The 27,960-nt window shown below is 37.9% G+C and overlaps 1 protein-coding gene across 1 annotated transcript in view; it reads left to right on the forward strand.

Moving 5' to 3' along the window:
* The window catches only part of LOC109108178 (neurexin-1b-like), a gene marked incomplete at its 5' end in the record, with an annotated part of 133,584 nt that overhangs the window by 46,342 nt on the left and 59,282 nt on the right, over positions 1–27,960 (forward strand). Inside the window, 1 exon segment of the mRNA XM_042768406.1 lies at positions 24,595–24,766. Coding sequence (XP_042624340.1) covers positions 24,595–24,766 — 172 coding nt within the window.

Below are 27,960 nucleotides of genomic sequence, written 5' to 3' on the forward strand. Positions count from 1 at the left end.
CTAAACCATTAATGGCCTTGTAGGTAAGTAATAATATTTTGTAACTGATAAGGAACTTAATAGGTAACCAGTGCAGAGACTGTAAAATTGGGGTAATTTGATCATATTTTCTTGACGTGCTAAGGACTCTATCCGCTGCATTTTGGACTTCCTGTAGCTTGTTTATTGAGGATGCAGGACAACCACCTAGCAGTGCATTACAATAGTCCAGTCTAGAGGTCATGAATGCATGAACTAGCTTTTCTGCATTAGAAACAGGTAACATGTTTCATAGCTTGGCAATGTTTCAGATGGAAGAATGCTGTTTTTGTAACATGGGAAATATGGTTTTCAAAAGACAGGTTGCTGTCTAATATAACACCCAGATTTTTGACTGTACAGGAATTAACAGTACATCTGTCTAGTTGCAAATTGTAATCCAAGAGATTCTGTGAACTGTTTTTCGGTCCAATAGGTAATATCGCTGTCTTGTCCAAATTTAATAGGATAAAATTATTGGTCATCCAATCTTTTACATTTTTAACACACTCTGTTAGCTTAGATAATTTAGAAGTTTCATCTGGTCTTGTTGAGATATAAAGTTGAGTATCGTCAGCATAACAGTGGAAACTAATTCTGTATTTTCTAATTATATTACCAAGGAGCAACATTTATATTGAAAATAGCAGAGGACCTAGGACAGATCCTTGTGGCACTCCATACTTTACTGGTGATAGATGAGATGACTACCCATTTAAATTAACAAAGTGGTAGAGATCGGACAGGTAGGATCTAAACCATCTTAAAGCCTGTCGTTCAATAACTGTATAGTTTTGTAATCGATCTTTGAGTCGAACGCAGCACTTAGATCAAGTAAATCTAGCTATGAGATACAGTATCGTGCGGAGTCACGATACTGTATAAGTATCGTGACTCCGATAGAGAGTTGTGTCATCTGCCTGAGGTCAGACGCAAGAAGCAAGTCATTTGTAATTTTAAGCACAGTTTCTGTGCTATGGTGGGTCCTGAAACCCGACTGAAAATCTTCATAGAGATCTTTTTCTTTTTTTTTTCTTTCTTTTTTTTTGCAGGAAGGAGCACAATTGAGTAGACACAAATTTTTCAAAAATTTTAGACATAAACGGAAGATTTGAAATGGGTCTGTAATTTGTCAGTTCACTAGGATCTAGTTGTGGTTTCTTAATAAGAGGCTTAATAACCGCCAGATTGAATGGTTTTGAGATGTGACCTAAAGATAACAACGAGTTAATAATATTGAGAAACAACAGAAATGTGTTGAAAGCACATCTTGTATGTGGACCAAAAAAGAGTAGAAAAGAAACCAGGAAGATGAAAATAAAAAGAAGATATTTATCAGCAGTATCCTGTTAAGTGTTTGCTGAGCAGAGTTGGGAATCGAAACCAGTTCTTATTCTGTGTTCATTATATTTTTTCACGATATTTAGTAAAGAGACATGAGCTTGCATTCTCAGTGGAATGCAATGAGAGAGAATCACTGAAGACCACAATTTAATCCAAAGACAATAAATACATATACAGTTTTTGTTTTGTGAAGTGGTTCGAAATGGTTTTGCTACAGGACCCCAATTTTACACTGTATAAGTATCGTGACTCCGATAGAGAGTTGTGTCATCTGCCTGAGCCTTGCTGTTGCAGGGCCATTCTTAACTAGACAGACTGCTCTCACTAGCCAGGTTTCCATTCAAGGATTTTTTAAGAAAAAATATTTAGCACTTTCAAAATTTTTACTGATATAGCTGATGGAAATGCCATTTATCGATTAAATTTCTCATGTGTCGACATTATCTTTTCTGTTTAACTTTAGTGCATAAATTCTATATCGGTACTTCAGATGTCGCAAAAAATTGTTTGGAAACACTTTTTGTCAAAAAAAGGGGCTTTAACATAAGTAAATGTGTTGTCACATGACATAATTAGCTTATAGGCAGTGTCCGTGTTCATGGTGTTGCTTACATAAAGCACCCTTTCCCTGTAGTTCAAAAGCGCATTAAATCATATTCATATTATTAAACTGCATCTAAAATCATTTTATATTTGGTAAGAAAAAGACAAGTTACCTCTCAAACATACCTATCTTAATTTGATGCTTCTTTAGTAGCCTACGTTTACGTAATTTTTTACAGTGCACTGCTCAGTTTAAATAGCCATTTAGTCCGTGCCATTCAGCGTGACCACCATGCTCCCATGATATTGCTATGCCAAGCAAATTTGTTTACGTAGATATTGAAATGCGAAGTACAGCATTTTTAATTAATTTGTTTTGGTTTGTTAGTAGCTTCTTATACTTTTTGTAATTCTTGTTTTGTTCTGAGTTCTGTTGTACCGTTAAATTTAAAGTTTTTGTTGTGAAGTGAGGGGAACTAAAATAGCATGATTTTCAGTGTTTATTTTATTATGACAATGAACAGGCTGCCTTGTCGAGTTAGTAATGATTAACTGCATGAGTAAGGCACCGGCACAATCACTTTTTTTTTTCTTATAAAAGTAGAAACAACTTACACCGTCTACACCGGACACGAGCGACATGGCAACTGTTGCATCCGGTGTAGACACGGTGTTAATATACTCCTTCATTTGTGTTCATATGAGAGTAAGACATTATTTAAAACTATTCTAAATATTCCTTTATTTGTGTACATTCACAATAAAAACAAAACAGTGTGCTTTTGTAAAATAAAGGAAACAAACAGGATGCCTCTTTCTCAAGAGCGCATCACAAAAATGAGCCGGAATTCTGCATTCCGCAGAATTCTGCAACAGTTTTTTTTCTTTCATTTTGTTAATTTATTATTTAGAAACATATATTTTGCACATAGCCCTATTTATTTATTTTATATAGCTTATAGCTTTATTATGTTTTTCTACATTCGCAGAAGCGCTGCAGGTGCGTGACATGACCATGTGAATCCTCACGTTCTGTTGTTTGTGCTGCTTTTTGCGTGTAATCTCATGAAAACAAATTTAGTTACTTTTATTGGGTCACAGCCACATATCAATTTAAATTTCATTTAATTGTAATTTAACATAATCTTGTCGGTTAATAATGGCTTAACGACCGTCGGATGTTGGTTAGGAGAAATAAAATAACCAAAATGAACATTTCCTCTAAAAGTTAATTAGAAAAATGATAGGCTAAAACAACACCACCTAATTATGAATAATGCTTGATGATCAAGTATCTAAATAGTCTATAAAAAAGTACAAAAAAAAAAAAAAACACCAACAACTCGTGCGACTTGTTAAAAACAATTTTATGCAGGCCTAGACAATTTAATAATAGGCTATATAATAAAGTTTTATTTCAGATGGATGAAAAACAGCCTACTAGCCTATATAATTTACCCAATAGATGAAATTATGTATGAAAACAGCTCAAGGGCAATTTTCTTTTGCGATACACCAAAACTTATGCGATAAATTGTTTTTTTTTGGGGATGACGTCATCACACACAGCATTTTATCTGTAAAAGGCCAGTTGGATGGAAACAGGCTGTAGACAGCAAATTTCAAAAAGTTTTTCTTACGCATATTCTCTTTATCGATAACAAAATGCACAAAAACTGGATGGAAATTTGGCTACTGTGAGTGCATAAGTCTCAGAAAGCAGGGCTCTTGAGAAGTACTTGATTTAAATGTGAAAACCCAACAGTGGAGCAGATCAGGAGGTTATAGTGATGAGCTCCCACTGGCTCAGGTCCTGCATGCTTCTCACTCTTTCAATCCTACAGTTTCAAGTGTGTTTTTCACATGAGTGGACCTCCATCCCTCCATTAGAGACAATGGTTTGGCCATGTTCGGTGGTTCAGATGAAGGAAATGATGCTGTTTTTGGCAGCCTCTCAAGGGTAATATTTGTGAAGTGTTGGAGAGGAATCCACACCTGGACAGGTGCAAGGAAAGGATAACATGTCAACTGTTTGGAGCTCCTTGCAGTGTGTTTTGCACTCAAAAAATTTCAGTCAGATGAACAGAACCACCATTTGCTTGTTTGTACATGTAGCACAGTGCAACTCAGAGGTAGCATATGTTAATTATCAGGGCTCAATACAGTTAGCGAGTTTGATCGTATTGTGGGCCATTGTCTATGTAACCAGTTTAGATTACCTAAAATGCCTTTATTTTCTATAACCTGTGTTTGGTGCAGTTTTTGCTACCATACCATACCATACAACACCATACCATTCACTGCCACTATCTGGTGAGCTTATACAACTCTGAATGGTTCAGACAAATGTCACTGCCACAATAGCGTGTTTAGGTAACTGTATTGAGGTGGCTTATCTTTATCAACAACTCTGCTCTGCTAGGCTGTGTGAGTTGCACTGCACTGGTAATGCACTGTGATGTTATACTGTCCCCATAGTGTCAGCTTTTGATGCCATGTCAAGTGAACCAGCATCTAAAGGGAGCGTAACCTCAGTTCCTTGAGATGAGGGACAGAGACATGCTGGCTGTGTTACTCTGCTTGAACATAGCGAGTTTTACTCTTTTTTGACTCAGTTGAAGGATTCTAGGGAGATGCCATTTATGTTCTTCTATACATACAGTAGACCATGAATTCAGATGCTCCACATTTAAATGGTGCTGGCTGGTGAATTTCACTGCCATGATTCAATTGGGCTTTAGTAAATCTCAGACATAGGTGTTTCCCCATAGCATCAGCTACTGACATAATGTCAGTTCAGACAGGACCACTTTGGCAAGTTACTTGAGTTTATTGAAACACAATTTATCTTTGGTGGTATGGTTCCTTATGGGGGTTCTTGCTCCAAAATTAATTAAACATACAAGAGCTTTAACATTAACCCCCCGGAACCATCAGCTTGGAAATTCATAGACAATTAAGACACTTAGTAATGTCTTTAAAAGCGAACAGTGGTAATCCTGTAGATGTGGCAGTGGGACGTCTATACTGTAGCTTGGTTATGAGGATGAGTGACTCTCAGCAGTGAGTTCCATGCCAGCCGGGACTTGAAAGCCTTAGTGATCTGAAACAAAAGAAGACGACAACCAGAAGGTACACAGTAATATGCTCATGCTTATAATGGGGAGGGAGGGTTGTGAGCAGTTTGAGCATACTTACCGAGCAGTAATGCCATGTATATATGTCCCGTGTCTAATAGGAGAATGGTAGTGATTGGAGCGATTTGACAGCTGACCGCATCAGCTGGTCGCAGCACTATGCCTATGTGGCCTGACTGAACTAATGCTACGCTCGATTTCAGACAGGACCACTTTGGCAAGTTGCTTGAGTTTATTGAAACACAATTTATCTTTGGTGGTATGGTTCCTTATGGGGGTTCTTTCTCCAAAATTAATTGAACATGCAAGAGCTTTAACATTAACCCCCCAAACATAATGAGAGGTATTAACTGCCCGAAGAAGAACCCCAAAACCATCCTTGCTCCATTCCTGTTAAATGGACGAAGAAGAACCTCCGAGATATCCTTAATGTTGCCTACTGGCTAGCAGACGGATATACTCCTCTCTAAAAGGAGGGAGAGAATAGAAGTCTCCTCTTTTAATTTAAGTAGCGAGGGGTGTTCATCCCCTTCTGAGGGATGAACAGCAGGTCCCTGCAGTTATAGCAGCAAAGGGTGTGAGAAAACAGCAGCCCCTTTTTTTTTTTTGCGCGAGGGACTGACAGCTGGCCCCAAATATGCAGCAGTGGTGTTCTCTCCAGCGGGAGAACCACAAGAACAAAACAGCATGTCCCTGAGCATCTCCCTTGGCATGAGTGGTAGGAGAGCTACGTGCCCCTTATGGTATCGTGAATACTACGAGATGCAGAGGTTTTTTATTTATTTTTTATTATTATAGAGAGCTGCTCAAGGCTTTTGTGCTAATATAATGTCCTGAGTTGTAGGCCTAATGTATAGTTGATATGCTGATGATATGATCGATATGAACACTATTAAAAAGCCTCATAAGCACTGCCAAGAATGCAAACATCAGATGTCTGTGCATACAAACTTATAAGAAATGAACTTTTTGGAAATACGTAGACAATGGAAAAGCACAACATTTTGTTGTTATTGTAAATGCACGCAAATAACAGTAGACCCTTTACAGTTACGAATGATGTATTACTCATTCTTAACTTATAAGCAAAAATGATCGTGTATCCCCTGAAAAAAAAGAAAATAATCCCACTGGCGCCTGCATGTCCTGCAAAGCGTCTCCGCACAACTATTGGATATAGCGCATATTTTTCTAGGTTTAACATTTAAACATGTTATATGCTTGAACTGTTTTATATCTATAGATTTTATTTTAGGCAAGTCATGATGATTTGAGAAGGCTAAATTGATCAAACATAGGCTCACTGTCTGCCGCTGGCAGCTTGGTCTACCTTAAAAAAGACTAAAACTTATATTTAATGAACAAAAAAATGCTCCAACGTTTTTCTAAATTAATTAAAGAAACAAAATATAATAATTTGCTATTACATACAACTGAACTATTTTAATAACTGAAACAGTAGTATAAGCTGTTTAGGGAGAAGGGGAAAAAAGACGGGCTCGGGCCGGTAATTCTGCTAAACTGTAGGACACGGGCTGGGTTAGGGCCTAAATTTAAGGCCCCTGCAGGGCTCTATGGCAGAGAAAAGCAATTGCCATACCCTAACCCAGTCAGATGTGCCTTGAAAAACTATCCAGACTTCATATCTTTTATAATTTGTTACTATTATTTGAAATCAGAGGGTTTTACAAATATTTAATGATGATAAGTATTAAAAAGAGCTTGTCAGTAAACTATGTAACGCCACTGGATCCTCAAGCTCTCAGCAAAACCTCGTAACTTCACCCGCCTCCACTCAGATTGACGCGCCGCGCACAGCCTGAAGGCGACAGATCTCCGCTTAAAGGGCAGACAAATAACTGTTTGGATAGTACAGCATTCCTTTACTCAAACACTATGTCTGTAAAGGCTAATAATTTTTGTGTGTTTGAAGACCGGAGAACTAGGATTTTCGCCATCTAGACAATATACTTTGTACGTTTTAAATATCCTGTGCATAAGCACTTAATTGTTTATATCATGAGATTTTGGCCAAGTGTATTAAACAACAAGAAAAACTAAGCGCCCATATAGCAATGATAATGTTATATAACCTGTAAAAGTTGATGAAAGCGTATAATGCGATGCACTTGCCTCAGATGCGGCCGTTCTGTTGACAGACAAAACACAGATCTCCTCATTCTCTGGCAAAAACCTTGTTAACTCCATTTGAGCTTGTTTTTCATATAATGTTAAGTGCAAATGTCCGATACAACACCAACACTGATGATGCAGTGTTGTATAATTATTGAAAGCTGGTTTCGAATGAATGATTTAATCTTATAGTTTGCGTGGATTTATTTTATTATTCAAACGTACATGCTATGTTGAATAAGAGAGTTTGACTCCTAACCCTAAGGTTGTGGGTTCGAGTCTCGGTCTGGCAATACCACGACTGAGGTGCCCTTGAGCAAGGCACCGAACCCCCAACTGCTCCCCTGGCACCGCAGCATAAATGGCTGCCCACTGCTCCGGGTGTGTGTTCACAGCTGTGTGTGTGTGTTCACTGCTGTGTGTGTGCACTTTGAATGGGTTAAATGCAGAGCACGAATTCTGAGTAAGGGTCACCATACTTGGCTGTATGTCACGTAACTTTCACTTTCATAAATGCAGGAATTCCCTCATTAAAACTTGAAAGCTGCGGGAATTATTAAAACCATGTGATATAGCTACACACAGTCCCCCACCGAAATTTAGGACCTGATTAAATATAACTCTGTTATACAGAGTTTTGAAATAAAATTCCACACTTTTTCGAAACTTTTTTAGGCCTGGAAATTGTGGTTTTAAAATTGCATGGCATTTCCAGTTTTTTTTTGACTTTAAGGACCTTAAAGGAAGTTGTGTGCAGGTTTTAATCACTTAAACTGGTCCACCAATGTGATTGCGCGAATGCTCCATTACCTCTCCTTCTGTGAAATCACATGCCGGATCCGTTACCCCGCTTTGTTCCGGGACCTGGCAATTTACAAATTAAGCACTGGCCACTGGCCTTAGACAATAAGCAATAGGCCTTTCTGAAGCATGTTCGCCAACATAGCACTAGGCATGCCATGTATATATGTCCCGTGCCTAATAGGAGAATGGTAGTGATTGGAGCGATTTGACAGCTGACCGCATCAGCTGGTCGCAGCACTATGCCTATGTGGGCTGACTGAACTAACGCTTCGCTTGATTTGTCTTACCTCAGGGAACCTGTTAATTTATGAACTGGTACTTTATGAATTGCTCAATCGAAGGATGAATTTGCACAAAGTTTGATAGTGAATCTTTCCCATGCATTACAATGAATGGGGACCGTTGCTTTCAATCTTCAAAACGGATGAAAAAGCAACATATCAGCTCTCAAGAGCTTCAATTTTTGAGTGAACTATTCCCTAAAGAATTTTTATTGAAATTTTAATGGAATAAGAACCAAAATAGTTATTGTTGGGGAATTACAGGGTGTTTGTCCCAGTGGAGGGACAGGTATGGGTTTGCATACCCATGTGGCTCTTTTAGAGGTAGGTGAGATGTCAGGTGTGATGCTATTCTGGAGCAGATCAGTCAGCTATGAAGATATCGTCCTTCAGGGCATTTGTGAGGCAGTGTGTTACAGTGGAAGGAGTGGAACAAGAATGGAAAGAAAAACGGTGCTCAAAGAGAAAAACAGGCCTGAGCAAACAGAATGGGGGATTTCAGATAAAGACCACTAGAGTTTTGATTGTTCAGGAAATGAGATCTCAGGTCAGTGGTTTGCAGGTGTTATGCTGTGAGGACACAGTTAAAGTGCAGATTGAGCCACATGAGTCCTGACCCTTCAATCCAGAATGACATATACCTGTATTGCAGTATGGAACAATGCTGAACACCATTTTACGGAGCAAACGATGCTGCGATTTGTTTAATTTGAAACACCACAGTTTGCTTAATTCAAGTCAGTCTACACAATTTGTGCCAATGAAAAAACAATAGCTTGGTCACAGATTCCAGTGCAGGAGTGTATTTGTTTAATAGGTTCAGCATATTCATGAAATCTGTGTTAAAGGCTATTTAACTTCTTGAATGACAGTGAACACCCCTACTCATCCCCCCAGGATCACTGAAGAGCTTGTTTCCCCAGTCTGGATTATGACTGGGTGAATGGCTTTTGCTTTCTGCCTTGTAACTGAATTTTTTTTAAAAAAAAAAATTAAAAAAAATAAAGAGTTCTGTTTGCAGTAACTTCCCAGTTTGAAGCTATTGCATATTGCTGCTCAGAGATTTGTGCTCATCTCTGATGGATAATTTATCTGAAAGCTCTTTCATGAGCTCTTTGTTCTGTGTTGTGTTTCCTGCCTATCAGCCATCATTGTTTTTCCAGAGCATGGTGTGCGTATGTTTATTCTTGCTGCGGCTCTATTGGGAAGTCTGTCGCACGCAATTCCCAGCACACCAATTAAAACACCTGCCCATTGACATGAACTTACACAGATCAGATTACACACCCAGAGGAAACCTGCTGCCGCACATGTCACAGACATGCACATATACCCAAACTCCCAACAGCGCCGCGACTCTGGCACGCAATTCTGCCCGCTTTAACTCCCTTGTGACAGTCCGTTTACTCTGGCTTCACAAGACACAGTGATTATGCCATCATACATGCAGTTATTATCAGGCATGTGTGTGTGATGCAGTTTTTGGGGATGAGTGTGCTTTTAACCTTGTTAGAGCATCTTCTTTCTCTCATCACTGTCACTGTTGTTTCTATAGTAACGGTGCAGGTCTGTTCTCAAAATTGCTTTTAGATGTTATATCAGTGGTTTACACCTGTATGGTTTACACTCTCTATCCTAATGGATAGACCTGTATCATATGAGCTCACTGAGTCTCACTGGACCAAATTATTACTCATGTACCGCACACTCACATGCATGTTTAAATTAATACACTATAGGCACTCTGTTATAATTCTTCATGACCAATATATCTGTTTTTTTTTTAGAAAAGCACTTTACTTCCAGATTAAGTTTAAGTTTATCAATCATTCAAATAAACACACACTTTCTGTCAAGAGAAAGCCTGCTTAATGATTTCTCCATACTAGTCAAATTTGCCCTCAGTTATCATTCCAGTTATCATGTTTACATGTTTGTTTTCATTTTTAATATCTCAAATCTCTCGGCATGATATGTTAAATGAAAATGCATAAATAATTTCATGCTTTGAAACGTTAGCTATTTGATGTGTTTTGCACAATATGGCACAACCTCGGACTGTTTGTTTAGTTGGGTTTTTGATGTGTTTTTTGAGATGTGGCAGTTTTGTCACTAGGCCCTTTTTAGGGGGGCTTCAGCCCCCCTAATTTTTGATCGCTTCAGTCCCCTTTAAAAAAACTCATTTGAAACGGCTGCAAGCTGCGTCAAGGTTCGGCTCCTCCCCTTATCTAAGTCTGCTTGGATTTAGCGCATTTTTCAATCTGCAGGGGCGCCGAGCAGAGCGAACATCAGAGAGCACAAGGTGTGTGTCGTGTGTGCGTGCATTTATTGATAGATTGCTAATGCTATGATATTACATCTGCATCGGTGCAGTTCTTTGTCATAAATGCATTGCAGTTTACATAATGTAATGTTACTGGAGCAGGAGCACACGGGACGGCTCGGTTTCTCATCCAATACCAATACGTTTCGTTGCGTTCACCTTCAGCCCTTGTGTGATAGTTGTTTTTTATTCCTACAAAAATGAAGTGATTAACACCCATGAAAACATACTTTAGATTCAGAAAACGATCATGATTTATTTTAATTTACTTTTTACAATTACAGACATATTATAATGTATTTGACATTACATTATGCAGCCATGCACAGAAATGACACACATCATTGTCTGAAAGCACTAGATGGCCCAGAGAGAGAATGTGGAGTTATTTTGTTTTGTATTATTAAATATAGTTTTGTATTAAGTAATAATGAATCAGGAGGAGTGTCATGATACATAAATTAGAGTAAGCGTAGAGTAAAGGGATTTTTGATTTTCTTGATTTATACTATTTATACTAGATTTGTACTTGATTTATAGAAGTGGCAAATTGATAATTCATGTTGTTATTTTTAATAAATAGAAATAAATATAGAACAGATTACTCATATTGCCAATAGACAATTACATTCTTAATGAATATTAGCTGGTTAGTTAAAATACTCAATATTCATGGGGTGACTTTATGAATATCCAACCGTATTGTTGATTATAAAGGCTAAAAAGCTAAAAAAACTAAAATAATTTATATTTCATTGTAGATGGATATACGACATTTTTTCTTGTCGTGCGGGAGTAGGTCTGCAAATGAGCAACAGTCAGGTGAGAATAGAACGTAGACAGCCTCTCACACACACAATACCACTGTGTTCCCAAGATTCATTACAGTCATTGAACCCTGACATTGTTTTAATTGTCTGCCAATTTCCCTGTACATTTTATAAGAAAAAGCAGTGGTATCGTCAAATTTTCTGGTTAAAATGTTATTTAATTTTGTCAGAAAAATTCCTATCTGAGGTTTGTATGTGAGCATAGAAATGCAAACAGTAAAATGTTGTGTTTGTACTGGAAACGTGTGTGTGTGTGGAAACGTGTATTGTTAAAAAAAAAAAAAAATCAACATTCCCTATTTTCTAGTAGTCACATCCCATAATTATTTTTCTTTTTACAGTATTGTATATGGCTCAGTCAGTACTCCTACTCCCATATATGAAATACAGGGAATACAATGGAATAGTGGATTGCAGTAAGGTTAGTAGCATACCACCCTACCCTAATAGTCAAATAATATTTTTTTTAATCATACCCTTATTGGGGGGTGAGCCCCCCCTAAAATCAAAATCCTAGAATCGCCCCTGAATAATTTCATGCTTTGAAACGTTAGCTATTTGATGTGTTTTGCACAATATGGCACAACCTCGGACTGATCTTTGAGAAAGTAGATTGTTCAATGTGGTTATTTTGTCATGATATAATAGATTTTGTCAGTATATTGTTATGATACTTGAAATTTTGCCACGGTTGCATCCCATTTCTCTGTATCAACTTTGAGATGTTTTAAGGTCTAATAGCTGACAATACATATCAGAGCAAGAATCAAGCCATGAGGTCAAAGGCACGGGATCATGTCGAGATTTGAGGCAGGCTAAAAAAAAATAATAAAAAAAAGTGCTCCATTAACCCTCTGAAGTCTAGGGGGTCTTGGGGACCTGGAAAAATTGACTTTTGTGCTTTTTTTCAGTTGCTTATAAATATATTCATGGCTAAAGTCTGAAAACACTGTATTCAGTACAAACTGGGCTACAATAATATATAAATAGCATGTATGTACATGATTGTGTTTTTGAGAAAACAACGTTTATGCGTGGTCAGTGAAAAACTAAAATTTTGAAGTCACTGAAATAAGGTCATAAAACACATACAGAATATTTGTTCACAAGACTGTCATACCTGGAGCTTGTCGCCTAGAATTTTTGCTTCAAAATGATGTGAAAATCATCTTGTTTACTCACTCGCAAAATACAAAATTGATTTAAATTTTCTAAGACACTTTTTGTTTGTAAAAGTCATATGCGAGTAGGCGTCAACTATCATGAATATCATTGTGATTTACACCTGAGAAGACAAAGGCCCGCATAATGAGCTGCATAATGAGCCATTCAGTCAGGTGTGTGACTGAGAGGGAAGAGTTACAATAAAGAATGTGAGGACAAAATAAATGTATATATTTTTAGGTTTGTAGTTTATTTTGAATATATTTAATTAACCCACAAAATAATTTGAGATTCACTTTCGAGTGCAGTAAAATTTTTTGTTAGGTAAAATCAAAGTTTATTTTTTAGCATCATTAGTCCAGTCACACAATCCTTCAGAAATCCTTCTAATATTCTGATTTTCTACTAAAAAAAGTTATTGTTATTATTATTATTATTATTATTATTATTATTAAAGCTGAAAAGAGCTGAGAATATTTTTTTCAGTTTTTTTTTTTATTTTTTTTGATAAATTGAAAGAACAGCATTGTATTTTTTTTTTTAAATTGAAAGAACAGCTTTGTAATATTTTTTTTTGTTTTTATTTTTTATTTTGTGTGTTTTATGTCTCCAAGCTTTTGAATGGTATAGTGTATATTGTTACACTTGGAGTAAGACTGGAGTAATGATGCTTAAAAATTTAGCTTTGATCACAGGAATAAATTAAATTGTAAAATATATTCAAATAGAAAGCAGTTATTTTAAATAGTAAAAATACTTTATTGCTTAAAATTTAAAATAAATTACTGCTTTAGCAAACTGGTATTGACTGGTATTGTGTAATGTTGAAATATATAAATGAACATCACATAACTAGCATTTCCAAAGTGTATATTGTTTATGTGCTCTTAAATAAACTAAATGATAAAATGCATTATTAACATTTTTGTGATGGTCACTGATACTAGTACTACAGTAGAACATTTAGATGATGTGAATGAAACTTCAAAATGTTTCTCTTGATTACACATTCAATCAGGAATTATAGTTTGGAAAAAGTCCAACTAGTAAAATGTGTACATGTTATGTGAAACCTAATACAAGTTTATAAATAAAATACAAGTATATATATATATATATATATATATATATATATATATATATATATATATATATACACACACACACACACACACACACACACACACACACACACACACACACATATATATATATATATATATATATATATATATATATATATATATATATATATATATATATATATATATATATAAAGACTTACTCATGTTTATGATCTCTGCTGGATTAAGCGCTTCATTCTTTTTTCTGAGGAAATCCAAAACTCAAATCCTGAGGTAATCCTCAGCGCATCTTCTTGGGGTGAATTATGTCTTATTCCTCTCATCGCGAAACTTGAATAACAGTCTCGCTGCTTTGTTTTCTGTATGGGCGTTTACAAGCCGCGAGCTTCAAGTGAAACATTATAATCTCAATAGCGCGTTCAGCACGTGGGCGTGGTCGCATTAGATATAATGAAGGGAGACTTGAAAGACGGACATTGCATTGTTTTCATATGGATTACTTTATCACAGAATATTTGTTTTCGGTAGCACTTGCTTAGTTTAAAATAGACATGTCAAGCTTTCTATAGATACATCTCTCATGACTCTGTATTGAGTATTCTTAAAATTTTAATGAATGTTATTATGTGTGTATACAAATAAAAGTAAACCCTTTACAGATTCAATTGATGTATTGCTCTTATCTGTATGATCAAAACTGGAAGTGTAATTTAAGTTCTTTTCGGGGTTATCAGGAGAAAATGCCTCATAACGCGTACACGCGGGGATCGACTCCAGAGGGTTAAAGGTTTCCAAGAGCACAGTGGAATCCATAATTCTTATTAAAATAAATTGTGGACAAGCAGAACCCATCCTAGAGCTGGTCTCCTGGCCAAACTCAGCAATCAGGGGAGAAAGAACAGTGACCAAGAACCTGATGGTGACACCGGTTGAAATATTGGTGCTTAAAAATGATATTATTTCAGTCACAGCTTAAAGTGTTTGTACATATGTCACGACTTTCACTTTTGTTTCACTTTCATATCCAGGATGTTTTCATAACAGGCCAGTCGTTGGATTATCTGAAGGACTGGAAACACTGCACTTCAGCAGGGTCACTCAATTATATTGATCAAATAGGCTGAATGACTAAAACATGTTATTTTTAGAGAAAGAAATAAAGGCTTCAAGAGTGGCACTAAACTGCTTATGTGCATCCTGAAAGCAGAACTATATGAATCAGTGTAATCAAAGGGTCTTTAGGTTTAGGTTAAGGTTCAAGTGGAATGTGCATGTCATTCACCTGTGAAGTAAACCCCACCAATATTGTTATTACTGTCATCCATTCTGAATATAAATTTTAGTAAAAAATGGGCCTTCTCAATATTTTTACTACCGGTCAAAAGTTTGGAATAATTAAGATTTTTTATTGTTTTGTAAGAAATGGAGTTAATGAGTGTACTAAAGTTCGGGAGCAAGGCCATGCCTCAACCAATCAGCTCGTTCCCTGTCCTCTATTTATGCAAAACTGACCTTCTCTGAACTGTTTGTCTTAGTTTCTCGTTGGACCCACTCACCATGGATCCAGAGCTGCAGATCAACCCATCCGACTCAGATGACGATATTTTTGTAACCAATTCTCCTTCACCCAGCAAATCTTCTCAACAATCCTCATGCAGCCAATCTTCACATCGGATGCATTCTGCTGTCCAAGTCCCTCAGTCCCGGGAGCATTCTCGTACAAGTTCACCATCCGGGATTTCTCCAACCTAGACTCGATCACACATCCACTCTCTGCTGCACACAAGACTTCTATCCGTGATCGTCATAGATCTCACAGGCGCGAAAGCCGGCGTGACTGCTCTCCTCGCCAACAGTGTCAACAACCATCCGCCTGCAGTCCTAGACAACACACTCTCGGCAAGTCTACCGGATCAGAGAGTAATATCAAGTATTGGACCATAGCTGGCCTCCAGCGTGCTCTCAAAGATAAAGGCATCAATTTCAGCCGCGCTGATAATAAATCATGATTATTTAAACTTTACACTGCATCCATCAATACTTCTCTAAATGTAAGCTCAGAGCCCTCAACTGTTCCGGCATCCTCACAGAATCCCCCCGTCGTCACTCGTGACGTCACCACACAGCCTCGTCAACGATCTCAGCAAGCAGCATCCGCTCCACCTAGCGGTGACCAAAGGCAAAGGGCATCCTCAAGGAATCCCTTCGGCGTCACTCGTGACATTACCACACAGCCTCGTCAACGATCTCAGCAAGCAGCATCTGCGCCACCTAGTGGCGACCAAATGCAAATGCCACTTACACCAGGTCCTTCTACCTTGGAATTATCTCAGATAATTACATCCTTTTTATCATCCTTATGTCCACAAACTGCCTCAAATCCTAACACTCATTCATCCTCTCATCCCACCATCCATTCCTCTACCCTTCCTTCAGCCATCAACAGCAACACGGCTTCTGTTACTTCTGGTTCTTCTCTACTAACTAACCCAAACCAAGTTCCCCATACAGGAAACCCTGGAATCATTCCTGCCAGCGTACCTTTTGCAGCAAACCCTGGAATCATTACTGATATCCATCTCTTCATTCATCCCTTCCAATTAATATTTCCTTTATATCGTGCCAACTAACGGCCATATACCCTGGCCACAGCAATACCACCTTCTCGGCCAGTTTCATCAGTTCTTCAGCCTTCCCCCGTCTCTCCAGCCCTACGTCTTCAGATTCTATCCGGTAACTACACTGATCTGTCCCACCTTCTCCAGCCATCCCTCATAAATATCAGCCAGCCCAGAGAGCTGCAATCCAGCCAAGCCATCATGCAGCTTAGGCACACCATAAATTTGCATTCAAAAGACCTCACCCCTAGTTCGCTTTAGCCTTCTCGATCTACAGAGACATAATTTGTTCCATCTACCCAGATCGAAGGACCGAGCTAAATGATTATCTATCTATCATTCTAGATATGGCCGTACTCTTTGGAGGGACAGGCTTTTATAACTACCTTTCTTTTTTTTGCTAGTCAAGCGGCAGGTCGGTTACAGCAGTTTAACCAAGGAAAATTCTGGGGCACTCTTGATGCTGAGCTTTACTCTCACATCTTTGCAGCCCGTTCTTCACTCTCCTGTGAGCTTTGCGGAGCCCCGTCACATCCTGCCTCCATGTGCACAGTTATTACCCCCTTAAATCACAACTGCCGTCCTCATCCAGGTATAGAAATGAAGCCAGACACTTCTCATATCTCCAACAACCTTCAGTCTGCTCTCTCTGAGCCAGACACCGTCGACGCATTAATAGCAAAAGAAGTTAAAGAAGGATTTATGATAGGCCCATTCAAAAAACCTCCATATTCTCCATTTAGAATCAGTCCTATTGGAACTGCCACCAGGAAATACTCCGGGAAAAAGAGATTAATCATCAATGTCTCTTCCCCCAATGCCACACATATCCCTAGCATTAATAGCATCAACCCAGCCCCAGACTTATCCATGAAATACGCTTCGAACGACCAAACAATCACTCTTATCAGCATGGCAGGCCATGGAGCGTGGCTCTCAAAAGCAGATATCACCAGTGCTTTCAAAGTCAGGCCCATTAATCTAGAATTCTGGCGTTTCTGGCGAATTCGGTGTATCCTGGAAAGGAGTTTATTATTTTTCAGTACGCCTCACCTTCGACTGCAAAAGCAGCCCCAAGATCTTTGACTCTCTCTCTGAGGCCTTATGTTGGATTCTCATCAATAACCACAAGCTTCCATATGTACTTCACCTTCTCGATGACTTCCTCATCATTACACCTCCATCCACACCTCCACACTCAGGACTGTCTACTCTCGTTAAACTCTTTTCTGAGCTGGCCGTTCCCCTTTTAAAAGAGAAAACTTTTGGGCCATGCACTTCCATTGAGTTTTTAGGCATCACCCTAGACTCCATATCTTTCCAAGCATCTCTGCCTTCAGAGAAAGTACAACGTATTTCTGCTCCTATCAAATTATCTTCTAGCAGATAGGTGCACAAAGCAGCAGCTGTTGGCCCTCCTCGGACACCCCAACTACACCATCAGAATAATTCCCCCAAGGGAAATCTTTTCTCGTCTACCTACTATCAAAAGCAGCTACAATCCCCTCCCTCCATGACAAAGTCACTCTAGATGAAGGCTGTAAGATGGAGGTGCACCTCTGGCAGAAATTATTGTCTTCATGGAATGGTATATCCTTCTTCTACAATGACTACATCGCTCACCCAGAAGATATCCAGCTGTATACAGATGTAGCACCTTCCACTGGATTTGGCAGATAATATGGTGGCCATTGGTTCGCTTCCGAATGGCCACCCGAGTTTAGCCATCTCATTCAGCAATCAGACTTGCCCTCATGCGCTCTTCACGAAATGTATCCAGTCATCATAGCAGCCATCCTTTGGGGGCACGAATGGTCTAAACATATCATACTTATCCACTCTGCCAACTAAGCAGTAGTTCAAATCATTAATAAAGGCAGATCTCGTTCCTCAGCCATCATGCAATTCATCCACAGACCTTTCCCTTCCTATTTCCTCGTAACCTGTCTTCATCATAATAAAGTATTATCTGCATGGTTGTGGCATGGTCTTTGTTAGTGAAAAGGAGTTAATGAGTTAACTAAAGTTCAGGAGCAAGGCCACGCCTCAACAAATCAGCTCGTTCCCTGTCCGCTATTTATGCAAAACTGACCTTTTCTGAACTGTTTGTCTCAGTTTCTCGTTGACCACCCACCCATCCCCTTCTAACTCATCCATTCATCCCTCTTCCTCCCCTTCCTCCTCCCTCCTCCCCTTATATCTCTTACATCCCACACTATATTCCTTAGGCTGTATCCAGGGGGGTCTTCTAGTAACCCAATGTACTATCTACAGAGACAAAGCCCCCACTCTGAGTCTCCCTCGACAAGACACCCTGATCAGCTAGTTCAGAGAATCGTTACACCCTTTTCCTTCCTATTTCCTCACAACCTGTCTTCATCATAATAAAGTATTATTTGCATGGTTGTGACGTGGTCTTTGTTAGTGAAATCTCTTTTGCTCACCAAGACTGCATTTATTTGATCAAAAACACAAACAATAATATTGTAAAATTTTATTACTGTAACTATATTATGTTTGAACATATTTTAAAATTTACACATTTACATTCACATGATCCTTTAGAAATCATTCTATTATGCTGCTTTGGTGCTCAGGTATCATCAGTTATTATTAGTGCTCTGTTAAAGAGATGGTTCACCCAAAAAAATAAATTTGCTGTTCATTTCCTCACCCTCAGGCCATTCAAGATGTGACTTTTTTCCTCAGTAGAAGAGTAAGGAAGATTTTTGCTGAAACCATGCTCCTTGGTGATTCATAAAATGTAAGTCAGCAGCTGCCTGTGTTTGAGAAAAAATAAAAATAAGCATAACAAGAAACACAAGTTTAATCTCAGTGGTTCCTGACAATATATTGAGGTCTTATGAAGCTAAACAATCGGTCTGCGCAAGAAACTATTTACAGCTTTATTACCTGTAATAATACCAGCTTTATTATCCAGAGCCTCAGGCAACAGGGAAATCTGATTCTTTTCTACGAACTGGCTCTTTCAAACAGTCCATTAAAAAAAAAATCTGGTTCATTTCACTAGTTTGTTTATGTAATCATGCAATGACATCACATATATGCAATTATATTATTAAAACACCCAGTGATGATGTGAAACGTGGATGTTTTACATGTCTAAGGCACATAAAGTGAATAAACTCATTTTCATCAGCTCACCTTTTTACAAAAACATTAATTTGGCCACTTAATTCAAATGTTTGGTTCACTTAATTCAAATGTTTGGTGCATTTCACCAGCTCATCGGTCTTCTATCCGAGTTGAACTGTTTCCTCAGTTCAGTGACTGTTGGAGGAACTGGAGTGCTGAATGAGTTCATTCATCATGGGATCAGATATACCACTATTTTGGCTCATTTCCAGTGGGAGTGACTGTCGGGCTCTGAAAGTGAGTTTTGATTGAGTAACTTGTAGATCTGTGCTGCTCGAGCCATGGACTGATTCAGACGATTCAGTGGGATTTGAACTTTTTCAACTAGTTCACCAAAAAGAACCGGTTGTGGCCAAGTATGGTGACCCATACTCAGAATTTGTGCTATGTATTTAACCTATCCAAGTGCACACACATAGTAGTGAACACACACCTGAAGCAGTGGGCCTGCTGGCACCCGGACTTGCCCATCAAGTGTTGTCCCACACCGCACTCTGTTGCATCGGGTCCCGCAGGATTGCAGGTCTCTAATCTGAGCCTCTGCCCCCTGGCCCTCCAGCACGCAGAGTAGTGGATATGAGCAGAGTGTAATGCACTCACCACTCATCTAATGAGTTTGCCTCACTCCATCGCATCAACATTCATTTTACATTCCAGTCTTTGATGCATCTGCAGAAAGTCCTACATGATGGAGTTTGTTTCTGTTTTGTTGGTGGTGTTTTGCTTCTTTTCTGCTGATTATTGAACTTACCATCTGTATCACAGAATGGGCAAGAAGGTTAGTGCTACACAATTAATCTAACATAAACACTATCACAATATCTGCTTTTCCAGTTAAATAATCATCTGTGATATTGGTGTGATCACAAGCAAAAAAATTATATTAAAAAAATCTCATTGTGGCCTGTGTCTAAAAAACAAAGGACCGCAAGCTCTTTAAGTCTTGTTAATACTTGTCTCACTCAGACAAGGTTCATTTCTGAGGCTTGGTTAACGATGAACTGCAGGAAAATGAATTACAAACCATTTATCAACATGATCAGCACAACATACTAAAGATTAACTAATCAAACCCTGCATGAAAGACATCTGCTGATGCAGATGTAGCACTTGCGGTCACCAATGCAAATACCATCCACTGTCATTTCATTTGAGATGTTTACATCAAGGCTTTTCAGTTTGATTGAGCTATCAATTTGATTGTTAACAGATTATTAGGTTGCATGTAAACATATCTAGTGAAGTAATTACTGTGAAGTTGCAGGCAGCAGTGTCTCGCGCTGTCAGGCTGGTGTAAGATGTAGTTTGAAGTATGGTCGCTAAGCAACACAAAAGGTAGGAGTGGGATATAAGCTGGACCTGGAGCAGAAACTGATGCAACTTCTAGTGATCCATCCCAAGTGGGAGCAAGGAAACAAACAAAATGTTAGTGGAGTGATGTTTATTTTGTGTAGTACAGAGCAGAACATTGCCAGTATGTTTATTCTAATGCGAATTAGATTTTCTTGTGTTTATGGATTCTGATATTCTAGATTTTGATACATTTGATATTTGCTAATATTTCTTAATAGGCTGGAGTTAGCAAGCATAATGAGCATGATGTATAATAATGTGAAAGATGACTTTAATATTATCCCTTCTGTTGACATCAGCTCCCGTTATATCAGTATAGTGTCACAGCCTCTTAGCTGGCGATGTCACATCAACCACATCCATGAATATAGTGTTGTAGGCTGATTTTTTAGGAGGGCTCTCCACCCATCTTTCAGAAATAACGTTATCATTACAGTTTCAAAATAATAAAATGTTATGGTTCTCTAATGTTCACATAACCAATAATAAAAAATCCCTTTAAATATACAAAATGGATGTCTTAAGCATTGAGAGAACATTCAAATCTGACGTTCTCATAATGTTTTAAAATGATGGAATGCAGTGTTCCTCTAACATTCAAGCAACCAAGAAGAATTATTCTTAATACATTAAAATAACTGGACATTTTGAAATTTTAAAAAAAAAACATTCAGGAATTGCATTTCATAACTCAGTGTGAATGTTAGCAAAACATTTTTGTTAACTGCTAAGCCCAGTGCAGGTCTTACATCCAACTTTTTTATATCCAGCTGGTGCAACGGGCTCCAGACATCAGGCTTAAGAGAAGCTGGGTAGTGCAGCACAATGATCCAAAGCACAGTAAATCAACCAGATAATGTCTCAGAACAAGATGATTGATGTTCTGGAATGGCCAAATAAAAGTCCTGACCTCTGAGATGCTGTGGCATGACCTAAAGAGTGCTGTGCAATCAAGACATCTCAGAAATGTTAAAACAGATTTTATAGGAAAGAAATGGTCCAAAATTTATCCTCCGTGTTGTTCAAATGCAGCTACAGGACACATTTGGTAGAGGTTGTTGCTGCCAAAGTTTCTAAATTCAGTTCACTTGCTTTTCCAGCAAGCATTTTGCTTTTGTAAGTCAGATAGTGTTTGTCTATTATGGACTGCATTTCTGCCACTGAAAAAAAAAAAAAAGGTTATTTGCAATTTTTTTTAATCTTCTGAAATTTCAGAATTGCATGACAAACTCACAGTTCTGACTTTTTCTCGTAATTGTGAGATATAAACGTGCAATTGTGAGATATATGAGTCATAATTACGGAATATAAACTCACATTATAAATTTTTTCTTGCTATTGTGAGTTTATATCTCACATTTTAAAATTGTGAGATATAAACTTGCAATTGTTAGTTATAAAATACAATTCTTAGGGGAAAAAAATTCTTACAATTGCGAGTTTATATCTTGCACAATTCTCACTTTTTTCTCAAAATTGTGTAAGGATCCACCCGCCAGCCCAAATAGCAGAATCCAGCGGCCTGGTCAAAGGTTTAATGCATATTCGGTCTTTTACTTGCGCTTCTGAATTTATCAGAATTTAGTTTGAATTTTAGTCTAGCTCCATGTTCAATCTGACTCCAATTTCATGTGATCACTGAATTTAGACAATGTTTCTATTTAAAAACTGATTACAAAGGTTGATTATGCATTAATTTTGATGTTTGATTATTCCGGACTCACTATACTTTCAATTATCCATTCACTGCGGACCTAATGTCTCTTTTAAGTCTCACGCTAGCTTCACGTGGATCATACGATCACAAACTAGTTGATGTTAGTCAGAGGATGTAGGTAGACTAATACATGTTTTGCCTGCCACCTACTGCTTGCTTATGACAAAAGTGTAGTTTATTTAGTCTTTTCCCATACATCTGCTAACAGCAGTGATAGACAGAAATGAGAAGGTCTCCGATGACGTGCCTACTGCTCCTATCATTCTCGAGCCTTCAGTTTGACCTATCCTGGTCGTAGATTTGCGGTAACAAAAGCCTCCTCACAGTTTACTAGTCACAATGATTTCAGAAGAGTTTAAGATAAATCAAATATAACAATTTATTATCAGTCAGGTAAAATTGTATCGTGCCAATTACATAATGAATATAATTAGAAGCCAATTTAGAAAGGACAGTGTAATTGTAAATCACATTGTAGTTGTGTTGCAACTTTGCTTCTGCACAAAGACACTGTAGCCATATTGGGAACGGCCAAGTGATCCATGCAGGAGGCACACAAATTTAACATAGTCACACATGTAACAGTTATCCTAATTTAAGACACATGGTCTAAAATGCATAGCAAAGCACTCAGGTGTTTTAGAGAATAAACTTAACTAGCTCATGTGCACATGTAGTAGCACAAACAACTATACAGTGTGCTCTATACGCACAATGTGTTTAACACAGTTACATTTTTGAATAAATAATAGTATTCCTGACTTCAGGAAGATACATAGAAGGGAGCATTTGTAATACACTCCACACTACGGGCTTTCTGGCTACAGAATTGCGCAGTAGTGTTTTGTCACTTCCCTTAAATACTCAGACCAGACAACAAACAAATCTTCAAATCAGTTGTAAAAACATAAAAGATGTTTTGGTTCTTTAGGTTCCCTTGATCACATCAGGGTCACACCTGGCTGGAGATAAACATTCTCAAAGACCCCTAAAGGGGGACACACCCCCTTCACAGCAGAGCACAATTCTACAAAAGTTTTCAATCTCTCCTATAATACAAGTGACTACTTTGAAATTGAGACCAATTTACCAATCGCACAGAGACCTTTAAAATGATACCAAACATGAAAAGTTTACAATCATGAATCCTGAAGATATAGTAAATGTTTTATGTGAGCGTAACAACTTTTAGTTGCCTGGACCATGTGCCCTGCAGGGAAGGATGGGTGAAGGTACCAAAGAACAAATGGTCTTTCTTCCAGATCTTCTTATCTGTTTGTTTGGCTCCACGAGGAGATCAAAGCCCATTGTTTTGGTGCATCTGCATTTGCATTGCGAGAGTTCCTGAAAGTCTGGCTTCACAAAGAATTCATTTCATAAGGAAATAATTTCACTCCTTAAAACTGTGAGTTTAAATCTCACAATTCTGACTTTTTTTTTGCAATTCTGACTTTATTTCTCAGAATTTTGGGTTTATATCTTGCAATTCTGATCTCTAATTTGATGATTGTGAGTTTATATAACAACAGTCAGAATGTTTTTTGTTTGTTTGTTTGTTTCTGGGGCAGAAACAAGGTTACATAGTCTAAAACTGTGACTAAGATGAAGATCAGAGCACATTTTAAGAGTAATTAGTGCATTTAACTGTATAAGATGTTAATATGATATGATTATAATAATTTCCTTTTGTATATTGAATGTTAATTTGGTCACACTTTAGTCAGGACCTATTCTCATGATTAACTAACTATTAACTATGATTTTTGTCTCAATCAACCCCTAATTTGCTGCTTATTAATAGATAGCAAGGTAGTTGTTAAGTTTAGGTATGGGGTGGATTAAGGGATCTAAAATATGGTCATGCAGAATAAGACATCAATATGTGATTTATAAGTACTAATATCCAGCCTATATGCTAGTAATATGCATGCTAATAAGAAACTGGTTACCAGTGAGAATTGGTCCTTAAACTAATATGTTACCATTAATTTCAACCAACTATTCCAGACTTACGATTAGTTATGTTAAAAGAGGGCATAAATTGCACCTCAAGTGTCAACCTTTTTGTTTCTCTTTGTTTTTCTCAAGGTAAAGGGCTACATTGCAGCTATATTTAATGTGGGCACAGATGACATCAACATCGAGGAGAAAGCAAAGTTTGTAAATGATGGAAAGTACCATATAGTGAAGTTCACAAGAAGTGGCGGCAATTCCACACTGCAGGTGGATGATCTACCTGTTATTGAGCGCTACCCCACAGGTGAGAACATCACTTAACACCTCAACAACACCTGCCTGAGCTGAGAAGTTTACTGGATGATTGTTTAGTTGACATGACATTGTCTGTGAATGCTGCAAGTTTGTGTTTGCATTGAATTCTTCTACTATGAACATAAAAATGATGCTTATTTCACCTGTTAGTCAACTGGGTGTAGCACTTGCACTTTTAATATGAAGATTGTTTCTTATTTTAGTCAACATGGAAAGTTGGACCAAAGACTCAAAAAAATGCTTATTTCACCTGTTAGTCAACTGGGTGTTTTTATTGTATACTCCTTTGGACTCGGATAGACGTGTTCTAGTGGGCTGTCTTTTCAAGCACTCAAATCACTCAAACATGCTCGGTTCTCATCGCTAAAAAAAAAGCAGAATGCAAATGAAGTAATTTAAGTTTGTTTCAGCCGCATTGCTAGTCAGGCAAAACACATATTATGAAATGAAGTTTTTGTGTATTTGTTTATTTTTAATGGTATTGCGTCAGCAGTATTTTTGTGTCACTGGTGTAATGAGATTTGGTGTTTCTTTGGCAAGACATCTTTAATCAAGTTTTATCACTCAGTTTCAACAAGTCAACCAAAGTTTGCCTTACACAGCCGAAGAGGTACAGTAAAAGATCTATACATACGAGTGTCTGCTGATTGTTGCTGATTGCAGGCGAGAAGAAAATATTGATGAAAGTCTGGCCTTCAAGTCAAGGCATGAAAAGATAAATAAATTCCTCTGTGATTCTTGCTATATCCATCTGTAGAGGAAGTGCTGCCCAAGATCTGTCAAGGCTTTAATTATTTTAATCCTGTCCTGCTCTGTGTGGACACAATTCACTAGTAAACAGCCCTTGGCAGTTTATCTGTTCACTGAAAATAAAGAAGCAGGATGGGTTGGAATTTTTTCCAGTTTTCTGCAACAGTTGATCTAGTCTCTACAGACTATAGCACAAAATAGAAAGCCAAACAAATGCATCTATTTTGAATTCATTAATTTTCTAGGTTTAATTTGTGGCAGCGTCAATTTGCAATAAGTGCAAATCATGTTAAACGCAAACAACTGATAGATGCTATTTACAAATAAAATATTTTCTCTGCACTAACTGCAAATAATAGTTAGATGCTACATGTATATAATTAGTGCAAATACATCTCAGTGTATTGTAGTACATTACAAAACAGTATGTAATCAGTATGTACATCAATGTATGCTGCCTTACTTGACCTAATCTTGGATAGCCTGTACAATTTAGGTGCAAGTATGTACACATCAGTTACTAATATGTACCATAAAGGTACTAATGTGCACCCTTCAGGGGTAAATACGGTACAAAGACGTACCTTTTGAAAGGGTATCGCCCCAGTAACAACCTTTTTTTTTTTTTTTTTTTTTTTGTTTCTTAAAAGTGTTCCACTCTGTTACTTTGTCATTCCGCTCAAGCTAAGTTTGTTTCATTTACAAAAAACTGGGTTTTCAGACTTGAGCATTAGCTGGTTGATTCATTTTCATTGGTATTATTATTTTTTATAATTTTCCTTACATTTCTAAGTAAGCTTTTTGGATACACACTAGTATTTATAGAAAGGTAGCCAAGGATATGTCTTGGATAAGTATGTAATACTGCTTCCATGAGAAGAAAACGAGTCGCTGTGTCCAGATGTGGCAACTGTCTGACATATAGCCCATATAAAATCGTCAATTCATTTGCTTGTGCATTGTTGTAGGCCCCATTAAGACTCTGGGGCCCATGCACTTTTTCCCCCTTTCCATCCATTGTGATGTCCCTTCAATGAAGTGACTGGCAGTTTATCAGCCTGCGAAAACAACAGATGATTCAATTCATGCCACTGACTTGTGCAGTCGACGTAAATCCTCACTGATGAGACTGACAGCCTGTACAACCTCTCACTCGCCTGTGACTCAAAGGGCAGGAGAGAAAACTGCAACACAATAACTTGGAAGCAAAATAAAGTGGAAATAACCTTGTGTGATATCCTAGCCTTGACTGCAATAAGACTTAAACAAGGGCAGGAGCAAAATCCATACAGGAGTTTACAGATAAAGCCTGCAAATCTCCAGTTCTTTTGAGAGATGTCAGGGAAAAAAACAAAACCTTTTTAAGAGTCCTCCTTTGAGGCTGACCCTAACGACTCAAACAGGGAACCCATTAAACCTTCTAAGACTGTAGATACAAAAGAGGAACACAAGGAGAATGGAAAGCCTAAGCTACTGGTGTCCAAACCTGGAGGGCACATAGTGAGCAATAGATACACCTTGACTGTATCGGGGCTGTGCTAGCAGAAAAATGCTGCTGAAGCATATAGCTTATAGTAGAGACAGCTCAATCATTTTAAATGGTACCCATAATATCAGGCAAAGATCAGCTTTAATCAAAGTGCTCCATTAATCGGCAGCACTGAAGTGCCCTTTTAGTCCTATCTAGGTGCCCCTGGAATGCAGTTTCTACCCTGCCCCTCTGTGCATGCCACTACACAAGAGCACCTATCTACAGAGGCTATGAAGGAGAGAAAACCAAACAGGGCAATGTGCTGTTTCACTGGATGCCCAAGAGCACCTATCTACAGAGGCTATGATGAGGGTTTGTCTTCCATTCTCCAGCCCTCAGCCTGTATCTCAAGAGAAGATCCTCTCCGAGGTTCAGCATACATGTGTAATGCCCTCAGTGACAGAAACTTGTTCTGCACCCAGAGTAGTATACGGCTTGAAAATCTTGAGGCAAAAGCGAATTCTCACTTGTTGTTTGAAGTACAAGTTTATCAAAATTTTCTTCATTCCCAAAAATACTTGAAGGCCCAGAAGGAAATTTGTTAGGTCAACTAGGGTTCTCTTATGTAAACAGATGCATATGATAAATAATGCGATCATCAGCAATAGACAGCATATAAATTAAAACTGCATAATGTTATGGAGTAAAATGATAATCCAGGAAGTGGTATATAGCTGTGCAAGCTTTGGAGGTGTTGATGGAAGTGATTTATGGGATTTATGCTTTGATTGTACTGAATATTATCCAGATGTAGTTTTTGATAAAAATGTGATTTTCTCAACTTTTTGCTCAAAATTATACATTTTTATGAAACCTACCAATATTCAAGTGTTGATTAAAAAAAAATGCTTAAAGCTAGAATAAAACAAATAAATAATTTTTGTTGTTGTTGTTTAAAAGTA

Source organism: Cyprinus carpio, chromosome A13 (assembly GCF_018340385.1).
Source record: "Cyprinus carpio isolate SPL01 chromosome A13, ASM1834038v1, whole genome shotgun sequence".
Lineage (NCBI taxonomy): Eukaryota > Metazoa > Chordata > Actinopteri > Cypriniformes > Cyprinidae > Cyprinus > Cyprinus carpio.